General features: G+C 41.2%; 1 protein-coding gene across 4 annotated transcripts in view; it reads right to left on the reverse strand.

Moving 5' to 3' along the window:
• Nucleotides 1-1536: 1536 nt before the first annotated feature.
• The window catches only part of NFIA (nuclear factor I A), a 392758-nt gene continuing 368622 nt past the window's right edge, over nt 1537-25672 (reverse strand). For all 4 annotated transcript variants that reach the window (XM_027108350.1, XM_027108349.1, XM_027108353.1 and 1 more), the window contains one exon: nt 1537-8883. In XM_027108350.1, coding sequence (XP_026964151.1) covers nt 8807-8883 — 77 coding nt within the window. In that variant the 3' untranslated portion in view covers nt 1537-8806. The remainder of the gene's footprint in view (nt 8884-25672) is intronic.

Consider the following 25672-nt stretch of genomic DNA (forward strand, 5'->3'; position numbering starts at 1 on the left):
TTGGACCTGTTTGTGTCACAGCATAGATCTAGCCTAATCTGACTGATACATGTTTTGTGATGCTCTTAGAGGGTAGGACAAAGATCTCTAATATGCTGGCAAGGCCCTGCAATATTGTGACCTAAACATGAAGCTTCATCTTGTACCATACTTCCTCTCTTTTTCTCCTCTTCATCCAAACAGGCCTTCCTTCAACCCCCTCCTAGGGCTACTACGGGCTCATGCTGTTGCCACTGCCCAGAACATTCTCCCCGCTGCCCACCCCTTCGCTTGGTTAATTTCTGTCTTACCAGTCTCAATCGGCTTTCACAGCAATGTGTACGTATCCTTTAGAGCACTTAACACAACTACATGCTTACCTTTGCTGCTGTTTGTTTGAATAGTACTTGTTTTTCTCCTAGGCTGTACACCTCCTAAGAATAGTTGCCCAGTCTTTACTTACTTACTATCTCTAGCCCTTTGCATAGTCCCTGGTACATAACAGGTACTCAAAAAATATTTGTTGAATAAACAATTGAGTCAATATATTGTAGCGATTACAGGAGGGAAGTTGGAGCCAGACTTCTTGGATTCAGATCCTACCCTGCCACGTATTTGTTGAATGGGTAAATCATCGAATCTCTCTCTGCCTCAATTTCTTCATCTGAAAAAGGGGGATTAGAAATAGTAGCGATCCCACAGCGTGCTTGTGAGGATTAAACGGATTAAGATATGTATTTATTTACTTGTCTTTGGTCTCCAAGCCCACCCTTCCGTATGCTGTTCTGTGGGGCTGGTAGTTTTCTCACGACATTTTCCAGACTCTTGCCAGATGGCTCCGGTTAGATCTAGCCAGTGAGAGACCCTGGCAGGAGTCTAGGACTAGGAAGGAAAGCAAGAAGGGACTTCCTTCTGGGTTCGGTTCCTTCCCACAATGTGACAGCTGCCAAGGACGGAGGCACGATCAGCCCCAGCTCCTTTCAATTCTCCCAGCACCAGTCAGGCTTTACTGCCTCAGAAGTGCTGACACCCTTGGCTGTGAACCCCTCGCCGGTCACCAGCTGCCCACGTCCTCTGAGAGGTCTGAGTACGAGCCATGTGGTGTCCCCGACCTTCATGGTAAAGATCCAAACATCATCTGTGGGAGGTCCCTCCTTGGAGCTCCTAGGTTCTAGTAACCCGACCTTTCACTTTTGTTTCCCTAACTTCAGGGGTGGTGGCTATACTTGTGTTGGAAAACCTATTAGACCCTTTTCCTGGTGCCTGCCTGGGGCCCTAACTGATGCAATATCTAAAGCACTTAGAACAGTATCAGGCCCATAGTAAGCACTACGTGAGTGTGAAGTTTTTCATTTGCCTAAGTAGGTAAAAAAGCCAATATGGCCCATGAGAACCCTGTGAAGGGCACAAGGTGCCTGACATCCATCAAGGATAATGCAAACGCCATGGTGCAGAGAGACCGTCTGTCTTCCGTGGAAACTCCAATCCACATCCATAACTGTCACTCAAACACCGCCACCCAGGTATGATTTAAAGCAAATGATGACACAGCTTCCATAGCATTAGCAATTTTTTATTTTCCTTTTTTGTTGCATAGGAAATGCAGTACTTGCTTCCAGTAATTGTATTGTAATGTGAGAAGGTGGTAGCACTAATGGTTGAATACAAGAGTTAAACTAATCCACACCAGCTCAAAAAACCTGTGGAGATTTAGTTGAATAAGAATGGACGCCCACAGTGATTCTCAACCAATTACAAATTTTCACAGAACACAGTCAAACTAAAAGGGTATCTATGAGAGTCAATACAAGTATACTAGAGGCACAGGGGGCCCGGCTCATAAAAAACAAATGTCAAGCCAACTTATTAACACGGGGGTGTTTAGTGTCACAACAGCTCTCTCATCACTGGAAGTGTTTAATCCCCTCCCCGCACAATTTGAAATGAAAAAAAAACCGAGGTATCTTGAGCAGACAGATTTCTAAGGGTGGTGGGAAAAGCCCCCGGTGAACTATGTTCTGGTCAAAGGTCAGGGCAGTAGGGGAGGGGGTCGTGTATTTGCCTTTGAAAGTCTTCCTTAAGGACCTCCTAGAATCTGCTAAAGCTCCAGCTCTGGGTCTAGCTAGTACCTCAGTGGTGATGCTAACAAATGCCTCTGCAGTGCAGAAAGGCAGTCGGAGACCAGGGAGAAAGGGCAGCTCTCTCAAGCCTCCATCCCAACGTAGCCAGTGGCCTTGTGGCCTTCGGTTGAGATGTTTGAAAAAAAAAGTGCTAAATTATAGACTATTACTAAAAAAATAAAAAAAAAAAATAAGAGTAACACAAATAGAATCAAAAAGGGAAGAAAGCTTGTGTTATTTTAAGAAGCTGAGCATAAAAACAGCAGGAAAAATAGCCCCATTCATTGGACACCATTTGTCCTTGAAACCACCGTGGAGAGACACAAGTTCACATCGCACACGCTGGGGAGTATTTTCCACCCTGAAGGTGCTCTGGTTGGATTAGAGGTGGCACTTCCACCACATATGCTTGTGGTCCAGACATACTTCGGAAATTGTGTTTTTTTAATTAAACAGATTCAGGAGTCCACAAGTGGAAATTCATGATGCATGGCACACAGGCAAGGTCCTGACCCCCACATGCTGCTGCCTCCCCCGTTACCATGCTCAAGGGCAGGTGGTCCCCCTTATCTTTCTGAGCATTTCTGGTATCTGCTCCCCATTTCCCCGGCCGCCTAATTTGATTATGTAACCCTTTGGGGCATAAAAGGCAGATCAGTGCTGGCTTAGGAAAAAAAAAAAAATGAGATGAAACATTTCATTTGGGAAGCAAGTCATTTCAAATTTAGACCGAAAAAAAAAAAATAGTTGTATTTTAAAAATCCCGTGTTAATAGCCAATTTCTTTTTCTTATGAATCGGGCCCAAAGTTTGTACAGAGTTTTATTTTTGAAGAAAATATTGCAACTGTGCATGAAACTAAATAGCCACATGATCTCATAAAGATTTTTTTTCATTTTTTTTTTTTTTTCTTTTAATATGAGGAAGTCTGGTGTGAAGACGGATCAAGCATGGGTACCTGGCTGAACACTGTCCATTAAGAAAACGTTTCAGGATCAGCAAAGCTTCAGTCGAGGGTGAAGGAAAATGTCCCTCATTTGGAAATGTCCTCGGTGTCTTCAGAGCAGAGTTCTTGAAATTCAAATGGTCGTTTTGAGACAAAAGTCTTGCCAGGGACTGATTTCTGAAATCAAACACCCATGCTTGCCCCCTAGGAAAAAGAAAACAAAAAACAAAAAACGAAAACAAAAACACAAGTAATACTGAATTAAGTAAATGTATACCTCCAAAATACTGAAAACAGCCGAAACCAAGAAAAGACAGAATTTGCATTCTCAGTGAAATACCTTTAAACCTAGCTGACAAGAACCAAGTCAGAAAAAAAGACTAACATAATTTTGAGTAATATTCATACAGTTCACTAAGCATTATGGAATAGCATGCATTAATATTGTACGGTTATTTTACATCACCTATACCAGAAGGTCCTGACTGACAGACAGCGAAGGCTACCGGTGTAGAAAAATCTTACTTCAGAAGAGCAATATAATACAGATTTCACAGGCACTACATTTTAATATATCAGGTATTATGCTGGTTTTCTTATAATTCTTTCTGTCCTAAAGCTGGCATTATAACAATGACCAAAAAGGCAAGGATTGAAGTAAACGGAAAGTAGATACCAAAGTTGATATAGTTTTTCTTCAGATAGATTAGTGCATAGTTCTCATGCAGATAAACACTGCTATGCATTTACACTGTTGGAAAGCAGAGTGAATTGAGCCCAAGTTGTCACATTTGTGTAAATCATTTTGTCAGCCTGTAATAGCACCATGTAATGGATTTGCATTAAACATTAAATTGATTTCAGAATTGGTGACACAGTATTCACTACAGTTAAGTGCTATGGAATAGCTTCAATGTTACCTGCTATATATCAAAGCAATTTTCATCCCACTGCTTTTTTATTGGAAAAAATAAAAGGAAAACATACACGACACTAATTAGACGAATGCACAGCCTTGGACGTGGAGAAGGCAGAGCGGGTTTACTGTCAAACAGTAAATACATGCATTGACTTCAGGACGAGATTGGCCTTGGAAGCTGATTTGAATGAAAGCTGTGCTGGGGGGCAGTGCAGCTTTCTGAGACTGTCTTATGTCTTAGGACAGATCTCGGAGCGTGGGTGGTGAGGTGCCACTGAAGCTCTCCGTACATTACCATGCCAGTTGTGTTTTAAATTTGTTCTATGGAGGCCTGCTACCAGGAAAAAAAGAAAGAAAGAAAGAAAGAGAGAAAGAGAATGAGAGAGAGAGAGAGAGAGACCACCACCACTAGGGACAAACAGATATGATGCCAAGTACATTAAATGACATTCTTAGAAACTCCCTCCCCCCCAAAAAAACAATCACAAGGAAAAAAATTTTTTTTCTTAATCCAGATTTCATAAATACTTTATGACACTGTAACTACAGAGTTCAAAGCCTATGAGGATAAGGGTTCGAAAAGTGAAAGACAAACTTTTTGAGATGGGTTTTGCATCTTCTGATGGGCTGCCTGAATACTGTGACTCTGGGAAGTCTGGGTTCCTTTACACTTCACCGGTCAGAGTATGAAGAATATAAGCTTTGGGAAGTGTGCCTTGGCTTGCCCGTAGCCCACGCCTGACTGTGGGGCAGGGAGGAGCTGTCATGCCAGGGTGTGAAGAAACAGAAAAGTTAGTTCAAACCTCAAAGGAAAGAAAACGACTGTGGGATGGATACAGCGGCATTGGAAAGAGGTCCTCTGCCCATGAATAATCAGACAAGGAGCGTTTTAGTGGCAAGGGGACGGGCCAGAAAAAAAAAAAAGTATACAGAAAAATGATATGATTTAATGTTTGTGCCTCTGACTTCAGTTCCCAAAGAAGAAAATGGAGAGTTATTTGAGGGACTTATCTTTGCCAATATTGTTAATGCCATTTGACGGGAGAGAAAAAATTCAAATGGGTCTCAGAATCAAGGGCTGGGCCTCCAAACACGGATGGCCCTCAGTCTGTCAGTCTACACACCCCAGGTAGCAAAGTCTTCCTCAAAAATCTTCGCTTGACTTTGAGTCTAAAAAGGTTAAACACTCATATTGTTGGTGTTTCTTTTTTCCTGCTTGATCACAACTGAACTACAGTTTCCTGCTGCTTTCTGGACAATGAAACATGAACAAAAATATAACTTAGTGTGTTTAATACTTAACCCCTGTTCGTTATCACCCTAGACTGCCTCCCTAATGTTTTAAAGCCTTTAAAACATTTTTTTCCTGCAAATCTGTTCAGAGTTCCCTAACTTTAGCTTCATCAAACTTAATACAACAAAATACCTTCAAAAATACAGCATACCTGTAACGTCCATTTACAATGGTTTTTCAGTAGACCTATACTTCTCAAGCATAGGAATATGCTATACCATTGAGAGAGAGAAAAAATAACTGTATTTAAATACTTACAAAAAAAAAAAAAAGGAAACAGGAAAGTTTTAAACTTAAATCCAGTTCCCAAAGGGAGGGGGGGCAGGAAAGAAAGAAAAGCCATTCTATGAACGCTGCCTTTATAATGAACAATCAGAAATTTCACTAGGCTAATTTGACAGAAATTTTTCCTCATTTAAACAACATTACAAAAGTCCTGCATTATAAAATAGGGTAGAATAAATCAGTGTAATCAATAAAACTATACAACAATACAAATTACATATCTTCTGAGTGGGCAGTTAATCTCTCTCTTTGCAGTCATGACTACAACATGCTCACTAAAAACAACTAAAACTGCCCAAACTATTGCTTAGTTTGTTTTGTTTTAAAAAAAGGGTGCAATTTTATTGTATATACAACCAATTTACTGGTAATACCTTGGCTTATCGCAAGGTTCTGACAAAATGTTTGTCTAGGCTTTTTTCCCTTCACTGTGAAGCACTGAAAGCTGCTATTTTTTTTCTTTTTTTTTTTCTTTTTTCTTTTTTTAGTGCACATATGTCATAATAAAGTAATGCCCAGCTAAGTGCTATAGGGGAAGGCAAAGTATGCTGGCTGGCTAGAGGAAGTGACACCATATACTGACAATCACACCATACAACAGCGCCAAACGACTATTCAACCACTTATCAGACACATATGAAAATCCAAAATGTTTTATTTTATTTTTTTTTCCTTAAATAGAGATAACCAGTAAACAATTTTCAGAACTTGGAAGTTTAAAAACGTGCATATAAAAATGGGCATTATATACTTTGTATTGAATGTGGATTGACTGCAGTCTGCTAAGAAAAATGGGGTGTGGGAGCTGAAGAAAAGGGAAGTTGTCTTTTTTTTTTTTTAAGGCTTGCTTGTGAAAGGAACAGTTGTAAAAACAAAATTGCTTGAAGCAGGGTCAGCTTAGTGCTTCACAGTTTGACTGCTTCTCTAAGAGGAGCCCTTCCTGCGCACGTGCATTCAAAAATCACAAATAAAGTACAAAGACAGACACCTAAAACACACTGCGTCAAGTGCAGCACCGACTTTGGTCAAATAAAAAAAATAAAAGAAAAATTAATCATAGCTAAGCTTTTCTACACGATATAAGCAGGTATTGCATATTTTCATATATCTGGGGGCGGGGAGGGGAATAAAGGAAGACTCCAAATAAATTGTAAAATGCAGCAACATCCAAAATACTGATATTCTAAGCATCTACAGATCTCAGAATAGCACTGCCACTGACCACAGAGGACAATAAAGACTACTCCTATCTGCGGAACAACTAACTCTCTATTTAGTTCTAGATGTTGAAACTGACAATGGCTGACATAAAAGTCACATTTACAAAAAGTGTCTCCAAATGCTTGACTAGGGAAAAACCCCTTTCAATAGAGGAGCATGTGCAACAATTCCACAAATAATCGCTATCCAGGGCAAGGCACATTGATATGGAATTTTTGTTTTCGTGCAAATTAAGGAAAAAAAACAAAACAAAACAACATCGTTTCGGGGGGGAAAGATGAGGAGCAAAGTGTCTTCCCAAGAATTTCAGTTACTTGATTGTATAGGACAGTAGTAGAACCCTTCTGAAGGGCTGAAAAACATAGTTTAAAGGCAAGTGCCTAGAGTAGGGATTACAATATTGTGTCTTAATGCACTCTACTTTATCCTACATTAGCTATATAAAAATTAGTTACTAACACTAGAACATGCAGAGACTTTCTCTGATCAGCAGGGCTTGCCAACCAGAACGTATATATATGTATAGTATAGGAAACCTTCTTGAAGTTGCATGGGAAGCAAAGGGGTGCTTCGCTGTCTGGTAGAAAAATCACTTGCACTTTTTTTTGTTCTTTTTTTGTTTGTTTTTTGTGGTTTTTTTTTTTTTTACATAAGATACAGGACATTTGGGGGTGCAAACTTTTTTTTTTCCCTAACAAGTACCCTTGATCTGAATGGGCACCAGCATTTGTGTCAGTATTGGTTTCATTATTATTATTAATATTATTTTCCCATAGCCCAGTTCAGGGGCGCAAAGGTCTTTAAAATTTCTGGACAATCTCTGGAACAATGAAGTGTCTGATAACTGATAAATCCTATGTTGCCTGATACATGTAAAAATTTTCAGAATTGGCATAATCCATTATAGTGACTTCTAGCTTATAAAATTAACAGATACCATGATTTCATTTTAGTTATGTGCTTTGATAACAGAAAATAATTAATTAGCATTTAATGTAGTTAACATATTGTGGTAAAAGCACCATTAGATTTGTTTTTTTGTTTTTTTTTTTAAATTTTCCTTCAGTTTTTAAAGGGATACAAGTTTAACAATAAAAAACATAAAAAGCAAAAATAGCTCCCCTTTTTCTTGCAAGGCTGTTTTTTACCCCAATAATTTAGAGTCCTGGGGTGGAAGGACTTGAAAAACAAAAATAGAATTTTCAACAATCTCTATCTTACAAAGATATTTAGCTATCCAATGAAATTGCACTTTACTCAATTCAAAATTCGATTGTTTTGATTGATTCCTGTCAGTTTCTGTCAAAACAGACCATCTTCCCCATTTCCATGTGAATTTGTGTGTCATTGTTGAAATTGTTGAAAAAATGTTTTTTTTTTTTTTTTAAATGTAAGTGCAGCATTTCAAAACTTTTAAAAAACTGAATAGTAGTAGTAGTAGTTTGCCATTTTCGGAATTATTCTGCAACGTGAGTGGATTCACTGTCCTTCCGGGCCATGTTATCTAGTTTACTGCTGACTGCTGAACCAAACCAAACTAAAAGAAAAAATAAAAAAGGAACATAACTGCGTTTTCTTTTTCCAATATGTTACAGAAAAACATTGCCCTTTGACTGTCCCGTAAGTTAGATATTGCAGATCTCAGCTACTACAAAAGACTTAGTTCTCCATGTGTCTCCTGACTGCTCAAGGAGGCTCACACCTGTGTGGGTAAATTCATGAAATACTGTGAAACAGCCGGGCTCCGTAAAGAAAGTGTGTCACAACGGGAAGTCAGTGAGCAAGGGTAGACCTTCTCCAGCCACACTGCCTAATGCTCACGCTACCACGGAAAACACTTCAAATGTTACAAAGCCCAACCATTTCCAGCACCATATGAGAAAATTACAACAGTCCCTAAAGTATTAAAAAAAAAAATCCCAAAAGGTTATGGCCTTTGCTGTTGGACCATAATGCTCGCTGTTTCCATGTACAAGTTGATTTGATTCTCCCCTTCCAGTGACAGTGAAGTTGTAACTGCGCTGGGTTGAGGATGCGTCCATGTTACAGAGTTGAGAAGGGGTCAGGTGGTCTGTCTGGTGGATGGTGGGACGCTGTGACTTTTATCCCAGGTACCAGGACTGGAAGACAAAAGGAAAAGTGCAATTAGAGGCACAATTTGGAAAATAACACATTTTAAAAGTTGCCCTTCCAACGGTGAAATCAAGATCTACGTTAGGGACGAAGAGGGGATTCACTGGGAAAAGTAAAGGAATGACAAACAGTAAATCTTGAGACACTGAAAGTGATCTCACTCTTCTGAAATTGAAATTCAGTGCCTTTGTTGGGGTTTGCCAATGTTTTGAGTGTATCTTACAAAATAAAGTATTTATGTCCACTTGAAATACATATATGGGTTTTGCAGTCTGGAGAGGGCAGCTATAGGATGGCAGGAAGCTTCATCGTCTGGTTTTTGATTGAACCCTCAGCACCTAGCACAGTGTCTGGAATAGAAGGTTCTCAACAAAGAAAAGTTGAATGAGTGGAGAATGGGCGAGGGGAGAGGTTCTGCGTCATGATGAGTGTCTTCTCTGATGAATTTCACAACGTCTCCTTTTCAATGAGATGTTATTGCCACATTCTTGTAACAGGCACAGATGATCAGCAGTGATATAAGAGTACATGGAGCTATAGTAGAAAAAGTGCTGTACCAAGAATCCTGCGTGATTTAGGACAAGTCACAGCATCTCTCTTCTACTCCATTTCCTTAGATGTACATGAGGTAGATTTTATGATGTAAAATGCTCCTCTCAAGCTCAATCTTTCTAAGATAAGGTTTTCAAAAATGACATAAAATAATCATGTGGTATCAAGATCTCATCCTATTAGCTACTGTGATGTCCAAAGGAAAAAAAATGAGGTCACCTGCATAGCCCTCGTTCACGCTTCCATTCATGCGACATTTATTTAGACCCTTCCATATACCTGCTGGGCCCAGTTACCTTTTCCCTTCATAAATCCTTAGGTGATTAGCTTTGGGCAACAGTCTGATGATACGTCATTCTATATGCTGGTACTTCTTCTATGTTAGCTAAACAAAGTGACCAATTATGGTCTAATATCAGAGTCAGTTTCACAAGTGAAATAAAGTATATGGCTTTTGACAACTTTTCTCCAGAAATACCCTACCAAATTCACCACATTTATCATTATTCACAGAAAAATCATCAACCTCTAGCAAAAGTGAATGCTTCCGAAATCTCTGAGTTGACAGCATCAGAAAGGGTTCCATTTGGGTTGATTCAGTCAGATGAAGGCTCATCCGTGTCCAAGAGATTCAATTAGGTAAAGCAGGGACTCGTTTGATCCCAGGATAAATGGCGAAGTGATAGCTACATGGAGGTTGGGATAAGATTTCCTGGTCACACAAGCTACCTTTGATCTCCAGAGGACTTGAAAAAAACCTAAGCCTAAACTGAAAAACTACTCATCCTGTATACTTTTAGATGTTATTCTTTGACCACATGCTTTGAGGAACACAATAAAGCCTCTTGTGTACTGAAAGGAAATCATCCTGGCAAATACACACGGCCTAAATCGAACTGGACAAAAGAAAGAAGGGGGAAGAGAGGCGCGGGGAGGGCAGACTCCAAACTGTTATTTCTAGTGGGCCTCCCGGTGAGCTGACGTGGATCCTAGTTAGAGCCGAGTCCCCTCTAACAAAAGTCTCAAACTTTGGGTGCGGCGAATAATGCTTACAATTTCTGTTCTCACACTTTCTAAGTCAGTTGTGAAATTCCAGACTTCTTAAATCTGACACTGTGTCGTAGTTCTCGAAGCAAGCACCTGGGACCCAGTGAGTCAGCAGAGGGAGCAGTTTTCCATACACAGTTTCTGGACACAACCTTGGTGCACTACAAAAATCTGCAGTGCCTCTACGCTTCTCTAAAAAAGCAAAGCAAAGGAAAAAAAAAGTTTCTTCACACATCTTACTATTCAGTGTGTGCCTTGCCGACAAGGTTACCCCAGAGCAGCTCTGTAATCCTTCACTGAAATAGGCTTTATTGATTGCTCTGGTCTATTGTTCTCTTTTCAAGTCCCCCAAGTTCAAGTTCATCCTGGTGTTACATCATGTCTGGTTGCTACGAGCAACCAGACAGACCCAGACGTGACTATCATTAGCAAGAAACCCTCCGTTCTCCTCCCACCAACCTTCCAGTGGCTCTGACGTAGCAGGCTCACTGCAAACACATTGAAGTATTTATTCTGCCTAATTTATGACCTACACAGCAAGCAAGACCCCCACTCCCAAAACCAACACTGTTGTATATTTAATTAATCTGTCTTTCTCTGGCACTTGGGAAAGTTAGACAAAGGACTAATTATTGTGTTTCACTCTCCACACTTTTCTTTTGGGGGGTGAATATTTGCATGGGAAAGAAAACTACAGGCCCAGCCTTGGCCCCCCCCCCCCCGCCCCTTTTTCTTTTTGCCCTATTGACATTTCATGAAATACTTTAGCTGCTTAAGGGAATTATAAAAAAAATGCGATGTGAATGTTACTCCTTCTGAGTTGGTATTCAGTAACACAAATCAACTCATGACATGTTTAAATTTAAATGCTAACCACACACTCTCAGAGTTACTTTAAAGGTTAGTTTTTAATCAATAGAAGTTGCTGACTCCTAGTTTTGGAGCCGCGCACTGCAGCTCTTGGGCTTTTGTCTAACGTTAAAGCTTTCAAACTTTTTTTTTTCCTTGGGATGATTTTAGCAATGATTTGCAGACACAGAAGGCTATTGTGCTCTGACCAGCAACATGTCACCAGAGGAGCGAGTTGCCCTGGGGTGGGGTGTCAATATGGCTCCTGAAGGCCTGGGTTAGGGGTCTTTAAGAACCCGTGAAAAAAACTTAATTAACCCTTTCAGGCCCAAACCAAAACCTATTCTCAAACTTTTTCACTCCTATAATTTGACCATTAGTCCTTATTTCCACATTACACTAATCTTCATGACAATTAACCCGGCTACTTGACCAAAGCTTTCCAGAATGGGAAGTCAGCCGGTTAGGGGAACCACACAGGGATTTTTTTTTTTTTTTTTTGAATGAGGGCTCTTTGATTAAATAATTTATTTGTAGAGATGGCAGATAAACCATTATAATGCTAAAAAAAAAATCCATCCATTTCAACGAATGTTCTCATGATCAGTTTGTGGCTGAAGACCCTCCTAAGTCCGTTACGGACGAGCGTGATCGTCGCACGTGTGTAAGCCACTCGACTTCTAAAAACTTCCATGAACTACGAAGGACGTCCAGTGAACAAGATAATGTTTGGAAAAGCCCATTTTTCTCTTGTGATGTTTTATTATAAAATCTATTATTCAAGCAGAGTGCAAGTTTCAAAACATTACTTGACGAATAATTCTGGGCATTTTCTTCTTGGAACGTACAAGAAAAATATTAAAGAAATCTGAGATTGTTAAATTGGTGGGGTTGAGGAGAAAATCACTGGGAAAGTGTTGCCACATTAAACAAAATTCATTTATGGAGAGTCAAAAAATTGTCTTCAGATATTTACTGACATAAGCTTAGGTTTCTTATGGTTTCTGCCTTCATATTTTATAGCCCTTCAATCTAACCTCCTGTATCCAGATGGACTACAAAGGAATCTCTGTCCCTTATCTGCAGTGAGTTCCAATATTACAATACAATATCAGATGATGTTATCTTGATACATTTACATTAAGGAAGTAAACACAGAGCTTTGATCTGTTTTTTTTTTCCTTGCGGACTCTCAGCTATAGTAGTTTTGGAGGTCCATAAATCCACACTCCCACGGGGGCTCGAGTTAAGTAAAATTACTCTGTTACATTCACAATTTCTACAGTTTGGGATGTGCTAAAGGAGGAGGGGAGGGGGCTGGAAGGGGGGGGTAATTGTCCTCTCTCAGTGTTCAAGGTGAAACATCAAAAGAAATCTGCAGTCCAGGACCAGAGCTCAGCTTTCCTCTTCTCCAGTCAAATGAAGAAGTAATCTCATCAGGTTGGAAAGTGCTGACTAAGGATTTAATAAAGTGCCTGCAGATGTGGCGTCTCTAAGGTATTCAACTCATGTAATGCAAAACAGCTCCACACTGAATGTGCTTATAAAATTTCATTTAACCATTGCAGCGTGACTTTTTTTTTTTTTCACCTTTCTCTAAGGAGTTTTATCACACTTCCCGCCCCTTAATTTACAGCTCCATGAAAGTTCGAATCCCATTCTGCCAGGATTCTGGAATACTCACAGTAGTCAGGTTTTATGAACCATAAACAACATCTATCCGGCTGCATCGTAAGCAGGAAGCCTGAAATGGCTCTTGGTAGCTTTGAAAGCAGTCTCTTTCCTTTCCTATGTTGTAGGGAGAGCAATTAGGAAACTGAGGTTACTTTCCAAAATTTGGTCAGGAAGGTGCCTAAGACATGGTTGATGAAGACTCAACTTCTTAGTTAACACCAAACATGCTAATGCAAATAACGACTTTTAAAAAGGCTTTTAATTACACTTTTCACTAAGAGGGCAGGATGTATATTTTAGAAACAAAAGGAAACGCAGGTCTGTTTGAGATAGCTGTATTTCACTTTAACCAAAAAAAGGGAGAGGGTGCTAGGGGTGGGGGTGGGGAGGGCGGAACAGACTGTGACGCAGCAGAATCTGTTTTTCAAATTAAAAAGTTAAACAAAAGGCCTCAAGGGCAAAGTTGAACACTGCGGAAGGAGGTTGTTAATGTGGAATCCAGAACTGGGTGTGACACTTTGCTTTCTTCTCCAGGCAAGGTGGGTTATTTCAGGACATTCACACACAGAAAACAGAAACACACAAATACAGGGAGGGAGGCCTCGGGCCCCAGTTCCCACTCCTTCCTACTCCATCAGCCCCCGAAGAGGATGCTGCCAACCAGTACTGCATGAGTTGCAGTCAACGTTTTGACTTCTCTCTTGAGAAGATGCTACCTCTACTGGGTCACACTAGTCCAGTTAGTCATTTTTGGCTTCCTGCTCTTGTTCCATGAGCGCAAGCCCACCGTTTAGCCCAAATGAGTTGTCCTTGGCAAATCAGCCAGAGGTCTGGTAGACACCCCTGCCCGCTTCTAACCCAATGGAAATGGACAGGGCCTCGGAGTGCACTCCTGGTTTCTCACGTTAGTATACATCATTTGGGAGTACTTCATCACTTACATAACAAGTACTAGCATCTACTGTGTGCTTTGTATGCTAGGCTCTGGGGATATAATGAATACAACAAATACGGTACCTGCTCTTAAGGAGTTGCCCTGCAGAAAGAAAGCGCTGGATTTTAGACTTCTATATCCTTCAAGAGACCAGCTACCCTGATCTTCTCACAGTTGGATCTTTAAAAACTTATGTCATCTGATAAGGCTGAGTATCCAATGTCCGAGGGACCCGGGACCTAGTCCCACTTTTTCCACTGACTAGTTGTGTGACTTGTAGTAAGCAGGCCTCTGTCCTCTGGCCCCCAGAGGACTACTGTAGGGCCATTCTGCATTCCATGAGGGGAAAGCAGTTTCTAACACTGGCTCCTTCTGACAAAGGTGACACGCTGTACCCAGGTGTCAGTTATCGGTCTTGCCAGCCACGGGCTTTGATCTCTGCAGCCATTTTTCTTGTGTGACTTTGTTAATTAAAGAAAGCCTGTTTTCAATAACACTAAACCAAGACTTGTTTATTGTACAGGAAACTACTAAAATGTTAATGGGCAGCGACTGGCCCTGCTTACCTTTGCGGCCTTATCTTTTCACTGCTGGTACTCAACACTCGTGCGGTGTTAACCTTCTTCCAGATCCCCCAAAGCCAAATACTTTCTCTCTGCTGGGCCTTGGCGAAGGGGTCCCCCTCTCCTTGGCTTTGCTAATGCTGGCTAGTCTTTGCTGTCTCAGATTATCAGTCCCTTCTTCCAAGGGGTCTTTCTCCAGGCCTTTAGTCCCGGGGTATTCCCTCTGTCCCAGTCACTGAACTGTCATGACCTATTTTTTTCCCTCAAGAAAACGAACTGTCTTCTTGCATGTGGCATCTCCAGAGGCTTAATAAATACTGTTGAATAAAGGAAGAATGGAAGGAATGAGGTTATCTCCAAGGCTCCCAAAGCCTGGTGCCGGTTACTCCAACAAGGCATTTAGATGGGTGACTTCTAGTACAGCTGTGCCACATCCATACTCATGCCTCATGTCCACATCTCCCCAGGTGAAGGTGCTCTCCCCAGAGAGACACAGGTCTCCACAAGCCGCCCCAGGCAGTTCTGATGGAAAAGCTCTTGTGACGGGGCCAACTGCAGCCAACTGCGGCCGTAGCATGTGCAATAGTGTTGTAACATGGACCACGGCCTACTTACTACGAGCGCAGAGGAGTTGTCCAAACCACCACTCCCTGGAGAGTGACCGTGCTGCTCCCGGCCAAGACCTCCGTTTGGTTCAAACCTCAAGACGGGAAAACACTAATCTTTTTACCCAATAAGCCATCCAGCACCTCCAAACCTTGAGAGTACATACACAATCCAATTATTCCAACGGTCGTTCCAAAGTCTGACTCTTTCACCGTATTCCAACTTGCTCTAGTGTCTGCCTCACCATCAAGTAAAGTTCTTTTTTTCTGGTTTCCCTTTACATTTTTATCAAGTAACCTTTTACCTTGTGAAACCAAAGACTTCCGAATTAAAAACTGCACTCTGGCTCACTCAGATTTGCTCTGCCGACTTATTGGAGGGCTGAGTGCACAGTGGTGAGAGGTGGGACACTGGAGTCAGAGTTAACAGAATCCCATCATTTAACTAGTACACCATTACATGCTAGTTAAGTGATCTTAGGTAAGTTAGTTAGCACCCCTGCGTCTCAGCTTTAGACTCCGGGAAATGGAGATAACAACTTTATCAGTTTTTGTGGGGACCGAATGAGCTAATGCCTGGAAAGAGACAAGTACCGAAAAGCCGAAAGCCAGGGTAGATGGGTTCTCTAACTATAAAGTGTGTACAGGCCTTAAGGTCCACAGGAGACCTACGGGGGACCAGTTCCCTTGGAAAGGCATTGATCAACAAGGCGGCTTTCTCTCATTTAATGATATAATTTCTTAGTTAAAGGTAGCAGTTGCGTCAGTTCCATTTCCCCAGTTGCAGAAGAAAGTTCTTGAGAAAATAAAAATCTGTCTTTAATTGCGGTATTAAAATCAGAGCAGCGAAACCAACTGCACAAAAGGAATTGGCTCAAGTTTATGAAAGGCATTTGGGCCCTTGCCTTGCAAGGCTGAACTGCATGCCTTGGAAGTTGGGGATGAGGGGGAGAGGGGATCCGGGGTCGGGTTGGGGGGAGGGAAGGGGGGAAGGGGGGGAGGGTGTGGAGGGAGGGAGTAGTCAGGCAACCAAGTGGGACAGAAACAATCCTATTTTGGTTTTTGTTAGCGAATGGCATACTACATAGATCAGAGACTTCTTATAAAATACAAACCCCCAGTGTACACAAAGCACAGGAAAATGTGAGGAAAAAAGGGAAAAACGAAAAGCAGCTTAGGGTGTGTTAACGCTGCTATTCTGTCAGCTTAAAGAGTATTTTATGCTTGATCAACAGCTCTTTTTTATTGTGCTTTTCTTTCATTCATTCAAGACATCAAAGCCAGGCACCACCAGTGTACCTGCCCTTCTGGAGCCGCTTGAGAGGGGGTCCTAATGAAGCACGACTCTGGGAGCGGAGACCCCCGTGGACACGGCAGTTCAAAGGGAATATTTCAACAATGATTACATTTTGTAAATCTTTTTATGAAAGAGACAGCTTATTTCCTGCTTTTTCATGAAAAATAGATTATCCATTAAAGTGAGCCCACGCCACGGAAGCTGCTTGAGATCTGAGGTGCAGCGTGGAGATTAGGGGAACAAGGACCCGATGAAATCGTCCAGGGTTCCTATCTATTTGCCTATGATGGCACGGCGTCTGCTCTGGGAGGAGCCCGGACGGTGCGCTGGACGGCTCTGCTGCGGAAAAGGCGGTGACCGGGGTGTTCTGAGGTGGATTTTTCAGCTTGGGCCTTGTGTCTTATTATTTGTGCTTTAAGATGTTTTTTGATTCCACAAAGTCCAGCCAAATATCAGAAGGCACCAGGCAACCCCTTTTATTGCACAAAAGTAAGATGAAAGATTTTAGTTACAGATTCATTAAATGCTGTATTTTAATGCTCTGAAAAGGGACGACCCCTTTTCCGTATGGGAAGTTAGCCATAAAAAAAAAAAGCTGGCTCTGGGCTGAAGATACAATACAGGCTTTATTATTGGCTAATGTCAGCCCCAAAGGCAAAAATAAAGAAGGCAGCCTGGCCCTTTGTAATTTCTGATTTTCAACATTAAATAATCTTTCCCCTAGTCTTTCTTTCTTTTTTTCTTTTTTGGCGGCAGGGAGAGTTGAGGGGAACAGGGCAGGAAGAGAGTATGATTTCCTGGGGAGCTATGAAATGAAAAAAATGTATGTTTTCTACACATCAGATTCCAATTTTAATTAAATGCCTGCTGTCTAACAAGTGCAGACGGTCACACTTGGGGCTGGCCCAATGGTGGCCCAGGGAGGTAACCTTTCTGGTTTAAAAAGAGAGGCGTGGGAGTGGAGGTCGGCGCGCAGCCGAGCGTGGCCACATTACAATAATCACGCCACCGAGTGCTTCCCCACTCCTGCTCTTCCCCCAGAGCCGAAAAGCTCTTCCCAAACATGACTCAGGTTCACAGTAAATCTATCACGTAGATTTACTGTTCCGATTGTGCAGGTAGATAAAATCTGGTAAGGAAGAAAATAACATTGAAGTGAAAAGTTCAGTAATTTCAAAAATTCTCCCGGAGACCTCCTGCGAGAGAACGACAGAAGACCTGCTACTTTGCCAGAAACGAATTCCCAAACGAACCTTTCCAGTCAAGGAGCCCTTTAGGCACTGGATGGTACTTGCCCCCTGGACCCATTCCCACCCCCGCGGGTAACCTCTTTGCCAGGCCCCGAGCACAGGTCTTTGCTTCGGACCTTCTCTGTTCCCTGTCCAGGGTCCTTCCTTCTGTCCTTTCCAGTCCCAGTTTCCTGCCTCCCTCCCCCCCCCCCTCCAGCCAGTCTCTCTCTCTCTCTCTCTCTCTCCCTCTCCACCTGTGTTCGATCCCCCACAAGAATGACGGCAGACCCCCACTCTCTCAAAGGCTATGCAAAGCAGCAGCCCTCCCCACTCCATTCACTGGATTAAGAGGAAGGAAGAGGGCACACTCAACTGCAACCGCAACTACCCGCCTGGCAGCCGGGACGGAAGCTTGTGTATGGAGCCAAACAAGTGAGGCGCAGAGGCGGGATCAGGACGGAGCGCAGAGCAGGTTGTAGCATCTCGGTTCTCAGATTCTTGAGAGGAGAGAGCGAGAGTACAGTAAGATACAACTCAGCACCGGACGCTGAGGCAGGGGCCTGGGTTCAAGTCTCGGCTCCGTCACTGGCTGCCCTGCGATTTTGGCTGCTCTGATTACACTACGAGGATCCCGTTCCTACACTTTTACCTTCTGGGAACACCTACCTGCTCTTCAATTGTATGGGTCCAGGAGTCATCTTTTCCTTGTTCACTGTGTAGATGTGATACTGGCAGGGATAAAACTGTTCATATCCCTCACTGAGGTTAGAAGGAGCTTGACCATGCAAAAAGTCAGAGACCTAAATTCTAGTCTGTGTGACATCAGGGGTCACAACTTTACGTATCTGCAGAACAGGCCTCAGTATACCAGTTGTTATAACATTATTATATTATTGGGGGGAGGAAATAACAAACATAGAGACAGAGCTTTGAAATACTGGCCTAAAATGTAAGCAGCATCATTAAGGGAGGCATTGGTGTGATCTAGATGTCACCCGACGGGGTTAGGGTTTCATCGGAGCCAACTGCCCTGGACAGAAATGGAATGATTTCCCCAAGTCCAGTCAAAGTTCTTACGTGACATCCCTGAAAGCACAAACTAGGGATCAGTGAACAATGCTTTCCTCCTCCTTCTGAAAATGTGGTAGGATTTAGGGTTTTATGGCAACAAAACTTGTCTTTGTTAAGATGTGACTTGCAAAACAAACCCACATGGGGGAGTTGGCAGTTTCAAATGACAGTACTTTTTTTTTAATGCTGAAACAGCAAATGCTTTTTATGTTCAGATTTTTTTCCTTCTATATTTGTAGATTAAATTTACAACTAAGCAATATTCACTACTACAAACAATTAGACTCTTCCTGAATATTCTTCCAGTTGGAAGCTTCTCGGTAGGGCTGGGTTGGGGGATTGTGCAAAGGTGAAATCCCACAGCATGAAGGGTCTCTGTCAAAGGTCTTATCAACGATTTGGACGTGAACGTAACATATGGGATCAACAGAGCTACTAGGCTTCCCTGTTAGGAATCTATGCTTCTGGGAGAGAGGTAGTACCATTCTAACACAGAAAATTTAATTCATTTTTACCTTTTAGTAATGACTTTAAAGATGGTGATTTCATAAGCAAAGATTCCTGAAGACATATTTAAGACTGTGTCATAAAATCAAGCACGCAAACAAAATCACTTACTTTGTTTTCAAATGAATTCTACTTGGTAGTGCTCTCCTAGTAACTGAGATTTAAGAACAAACTCAGAACTCGTGCACACAGTGCCGATCTGGAACAGTTCCATACCTATCACTTTATTATATTTTAATGAAACCAGTTACAGATTGGATGACGGTTATGTGTTCTTTGGCTTTTTAAATACGCTTTTCTCTTGTTAAATCACCCTATGGCTAGGAGATCCCATCGTTCACTTTGCAAGAATGGTGGCAAATTCAAATGACACATATTAACTTTCTTTCTGATTCTGCGATCACAAAAATCTTGCAAAGATGCCACCTTGTGCTATCCTAAAGGCAGTTCAGTTAAAAAAAAAAAAATTACTCGAAGACTTTCTTTTCTTTTAAAGAAGTGAATTGTCTGAGCTGAAATATGGCTTCCTGTTCTCCTGCATCAGCTTTCTGTGTTGTTCTCCAGGAACAGGTTTACAAGTTCAAGTTCAGGTTTAAACTAAATAAAACACTCCTCAGGAGTTTATAACTGAGCCTCATTTACATGTGCTCCCTCTGAACTCTACCGGCCTCTGTACACTAGTTTCCAAGGCTTGGGGGAGGAATGTTTTACAGTTGGAATCTGTACTGCTTTCTCAGGCATTTTAGACTCAGAGGCCAGGCAACAGCAAGCTTCAGTTAGTATTAAAAGTTTCCTCAGATCTACTATAAAGTCAAAGAAAGAGGGGAAGAAAGACAAGGCCAGGCCTGGAGAACTGAATCTTCTTAATTTTCCCGATAAGGCTTTTGTGGTAACATTCCAGTTAAAAAGATTCTGGATGCAAATTCTAGAATTCCATAGTCATGACTTTAGATTTCTCTGAAATCATTTTCAACTCTTTGTGGAAAGTGGTCAATGCATACTTATTCTCTCCAAATATAAGACCTAGGGTTTGTGTAAACTGGTTTTCTGACTTGAAAAATACAGTTAAAAAGTGTTATGAAGATAAATGTCCCCAACTCAGAAGGGACTCCTTATTATGTTTATGAAAAAACCTAAGGGATTTTTGAGGTCAAAAAGATCTCAGGGATTTTCCAGCCAACAAAGTTACACTAGAGAGGAAGGAATGGCTATTTTTGGTTTAGAAGCTTGAAGGGTTGAAGTAGGGCTTCTGAGATGCTCATAGAAATCAATCTGGAGAGAACTGGTTTCCTGGCTGACTGAGATTAAGACTCAGTTTCCTTGCTAAACAAGGGTCCTGGAGTTCAGAGAAAGCAGTGATGGTCTTTGTGGACAGAAATGGAAGGAGAGCCGGACAAACAATACCAAGAACTCTGCCACTCAACTTCTCTGTGAATTTGAGTTTGGCAAGAAAGTGGGTAGAGCAATAATAAACCAATGCTTCAAACACCTGAGTGTTACTCTATAGCATCTCGGCCCTGGAGCAGTTTCCTGATAGGTGAGCATACCCGGCATTGCAGGGTGTGGCATGCCCAGTACTCCAGCTTCAGCAGCTGCATCCCTGCACAGTGACAGGTGATAAGTCAGATAAATAGCTCAAAAGAAAGCACTGCTGTGAGGATTCAGAGAAGAAACTACCTGGCTCAGGGAAGATGGACTGAGTCCATCGTGAAGCTGGTCTCAGTTTGTGCCTCTGATTAAGAACACCTTCCTAGCACCGTGGTTGTGAGGATGAAGTGAAATAATACATGAAAATATGGAAGCGTTTTGTCTTTTAACTTAAGTTAAACTAAGCTGTTAAACAAAGGTGATGCTTTTTTTATGTATGTGTCTTCCTTTCTGACATGGGGAAGACAGAAACCTCATCTCTATATGCTAGCCCACATAGCTTCTTGGCCTGGTACTTAATGGGCAGTCACTTTTCTTGGATAAATACAGTAACAGCCTGAGTATGCTGGCTATATCCTCTTTTCTCTCAATCTCTTGAACTTAGCCTAGCTCAAATGCTAGACGCATTAAGGATTTTTAAAAACCAAATTAAATGTGAATATGCGTCCAAATAAAACCCTTTGCTATGAACGTAGTAAGTTTCTTCTATTGGATAAAGACATGAATAAAAGTAGAATCCACACAGATGACATTCTGTAGAAATGAACGATAAAATTAGTTTCTTTGGGGGCGGCAGTTAACTTATGATGACTGAATGAAATCAGGACTCACAGCCCTGAGAGTTTCTCTGCCTTTGGCCAGGAACAACTGGCCAAGCTGCAGAAAGATAATAATTTGCATATGTGATAGTCTCTACTATACCATTGGTCACTCATTCCCAAATTACTGAGAATCACATGTTCTTTCCTTTGTTAGTTTTTGTTTCTCTTCTTTCTCATAAATATCTATCCAATTTTGACTCATTCTCCACTATCCTTTGAACTTCTGCCTTAAAGGTTGTTGCAGGAAACAAAGTAAACATAACTGCCAATGTCTTTTTTTTTTTTTTTTTTTTTTAAGTAACTCTGGCAAAATGGTGGATGGGAGGAATTCGATACTCAAATGCTTTGCAGATTTTCCTGAGGATTTCATCTATCCATGCAGCTTTGAATTCTTCTGAAGACAAAATAATTTGATAGTTGACCTGACAGTTCAAAAAGTTTTACATTCATCAGTGTGTTGGTAGACTGATGCAGATCTAATGTTATTTCATTCATGCTGAATCTTAGGGCAAAACCGTAGTCTCATCCTTCAGCAATTGTCTTTTAGAAACAGAGGCCACCAATTTGGAAACATGCTTGTTGGATGGAGCTACATGAAAGGCACAGGATGAAGAGGGCAAGCAATTGCCTGAACACAAATTAGGCCCTTGGAGAAGCTGCCTTGTCTCTCCTGCACCCTTAGAGTTATTCAGTGGGTACCATGCCTTATCTTACTACAGAGCTTAATTCTGTGCCTGGTTCTTATTCAAAGCAAGCAGCCAGGAAGGGGTGCAGAGGGACAGTCCAGATTTGACATCACTGTCCCCAGAACTGAGGAACACTAGAGAATTCCATAAGCAGTGTCATTCTGCAGTTCTTGTTTTACAAAGGTCATTGTGATGCAAGGCCAAGGGGAAGAGCCATGCAAAGAGCGTTCCTGGAAGATGGTGGGGGTGGGTTAAGGGAAAGGATTATGTTATTAGGAGGGAGGGGTGAAGAGAATTTGGTACATCTTTAGACTTTGACAGGAAAAAATATTTGGGAAGAAGCCAGCAGAGAGATACAGCCTGGCCCTAGCTGAATGGTAATGATGGAACTAATAGCAACATTGAGAGCTATCCAGATACCAGAGAGAACAACTGGCAGATATTAAAATCATTATAAGATGTGAAATTATACCTCTTGCTGCGTCATTATCACTACATTTCATAATATTTGTCTAGAAAAGCACACAAAGCCTATCAGGTTAAATTAATCCTAATGATCAATTTCAGTTTTTATTCTAATTAAACGATTTCAATTTAATTAATGTGAGCACAGAAATTAGGCAAAATTACAGATGTAAATGTTGAACTTTAAATCAAAGGTCCTCCCTGCTCCCTGCCTCCTATAAAAGTACCTTAAAATATTTGCCTGTGAAAGTAGATGGGAGTTTTAACCTTTGTCTGCACTGTGAAGGACAGAAGTTAGAAAAATATGCCACCGAAAGCTTCCCTAGAGCACAGACAGAAGCACAGGTTTAAAAACCACCCACGCACACCCACACCCACATGCACACAATACTAGGTGGTAGTGTGTGAAGATAAATTCTGCACGGTGAACTCTGGAAGTATATGCTTTTGTTCCTCAGGATTCCAATGCACTTGGGTCAGTCTAATGGATATTGAACTTCTATAAAACACCCCTGTAAAATAGAAACTGTGCACCCATATCCTAAGCCACATATTAAACTACCAGTGCTTTCCCTCCCTGGTGTCAGAAACCCTGACTCTCAGACCTGCTTTGCCTCTGATTAGCTGTGTGGCTTCACAGGTCGTTTCAACTCCCTGAGCTTGGGCCCTCTTGTTTGGAGGGGCTGTTTTATCAGAAGTACACACACTTTTTTCCAAAATGCACTTTAAGTCATATCTGAAAAATGATGGGATGTGGAGGTGACAATCTTTAAGAAAACTATCGGCTTCAGGATTCTGAATTTCTGTAACTTCCCAAAATACAAGCATCTTAAAATGGATTTGAACATGGCATGGGGTACCATGTGTCTGAGTCATCCTATAAACACCTTTAAATAACCTTTCTTCTCCCTTAATAAAAATTCAAAGGAGATGGGATCCAGAGCTCTACAAGCTTGAAGAAGAAAAAGGACCTGTAAATGGATTCTTTTGCTACAAAGAAAAGAAAAAGATGGCAAAAATATGAAACAGAAAAAAAGATAATGAAAAGAAATGCATGTTCTTTTTTTTTTTTTGTACTTAAAAAACTTGTCCTGGTGAATCATACTTAATAACAGGTCTGTAGTGTCATAGAGTCTTGGTCTTAGAAGAATGTTATATGCAGCGTAAGGTTCTATGTTATTTCTCTTATCCATAAGATAGCCACAACTTCTTTTCCCACAAATAAGCCTTCATCCACGAGCCCTCATCATGACTTGTTCACAATTGTATATGAGAATTATTTGACAGCAATCAATCCACTATTATTGTTTGGGGACATTAAAGGAGAACAGCAGAGTAATTTAACAATATAGTTGATTAGTGTAATAGTCATCATTAAATTTAGTAGTAATAGTGGGATTTCTCCTTACCTTGGTTAATGATCATGGACAATTCATTTCTTGACTGCCAGTGGTAGAAACGGTTTTTAAAATATTAACTCCTGCCCCTTGGGAATGACACTTAGCCCATCACATTTAATTTTTGACGTTCACTGAACAGCATGATCCTAATCTTTTGATTTTATCATCTTAACTAGGAAACATTAAAATATGGATTGACTCCAGTTGGCAGGAATCTTTATGTTCTTTTCACTAAAAAAGCTATAAATCCAATGGTTGACCTTTTATTTCCAGGTCACAAATGACACCCACTCACTTTTGTCCATTCACATAGGATTTATGTTAGGGTCTACAGGTATAAGCCATGAAAGTTGAACTTTAATGAAATGTCTTTCAAAGATGTGCACTTAACCAAAAATGTCCCACAAAAAATTAGCGGATGGCCTTTTAAAAACATCTATTATATCTTCAGGTTCACTGCTGGCTTCAACTAAGTCTATTTTTCACTTGTAGTAAGTTTCTTTTAATAGTAGCATTTTTCTGAGGATATAAATTAGGCTTGTGTTTGGGATGATAATAGTACCTTAGTTCCCAATTTAAGTTTCTAAACTGAAAGAAGATTTCTGAAATGTTCTCTCTACCATCACCATAATTCATCTATCTCCAGCTGAAAAATGTTCCTTGTCGTTTTTCACAGAATCAATTGTATTGATGGGAGGTGTTCTGTGTTGTCAATCAGGGAAATGTGATTTGATGGGACCCCAAAGCAGTGAGATGGGGGAAGGAATACCAAACCTGCTCAGGTCCACGCCATCTGAGTGAGATCAATGTTTCCCATAATACTCTTCCTGTCATGTAGCGCCCTGTCACAATTAATAATGTAGAAGGAGCTGATTAACTTAAGTAAAGTGCTCTCTGCTGTGTAAACACATAAAGATCTATGAGGCAAAAAAGGGGGGGGGACAGGAAAGAACAAAACGTCATTTTTATTTTTCACGTGGAAACGTTCTCACTTTCCATTCTTCTCTTGTAACAATTACTGTACCAGCCATTCTGACGGAGTCGATAAATTGATTTGGGTCTTGATGCTGCAGCAAAGCAGACTGATCTGAGACACCATTATCTGCATTGGAGAGAGAGAGTGTGTGTGTGTGTGTGTGTGTGTGTGTGTGTGTGTGGTGGGGCTGCACTTTGGTGGCAGAGGGCAAAGGGGCAAAGTCAGGAAAGGCACATCAGCATTGTTCTAGATGGGAAATTAAGGCTCTAACACGGAGTTTCTGGAATGGACAGATGCATGCATGTGTGTGCGCATGTGTGTGCATGTTACGTGTGTGCATGCGTGTGTTGGGAATGGATGGAGAAAAAGAAGCCTTCAACTTGGCTAAAGGATGCAGCCTAAGTAATACAGTATGCACCACTTATTTAAGTCCCCGCGGTATTTCAGTCACTCACAGCCATTTGCAATTCAATGAGGATCACCACCCCATTAGAGCCCGTCATGTCAGCTGCGTATCTGACAAAATAAACATTCAGAAACTGTGCTCCTAGGTTCATAACTTGTTTTTTGCACTGGGATTTTTTTCTTCTCTCCCTCATCCAGCATAAAGTTTAATCGTTTTTTAATATGAAATTATACCATACATAGAAACTCTCCATATACATTCCTCAG

This window comes from Aethalodelphis obliquidens, unplaced genomic scaffold (genome assembly GCF_003676395.1).
Source record: "Aethalodelphis obliquidens isolate GAN/ISIS:26980383/991018 unplaced genomic scaffold, ASM367639v1 scaffold9, whole genome shotgun sequence".
In the NCBI taxonomy this organism is placed as follows: domain Eukaryota; kingdom Metazoa; phylum Chordata; class Mammalia; order Artiodactyla; family Delphinidae; genus Aethalodelphis; species Aethalodelphis obliquidens.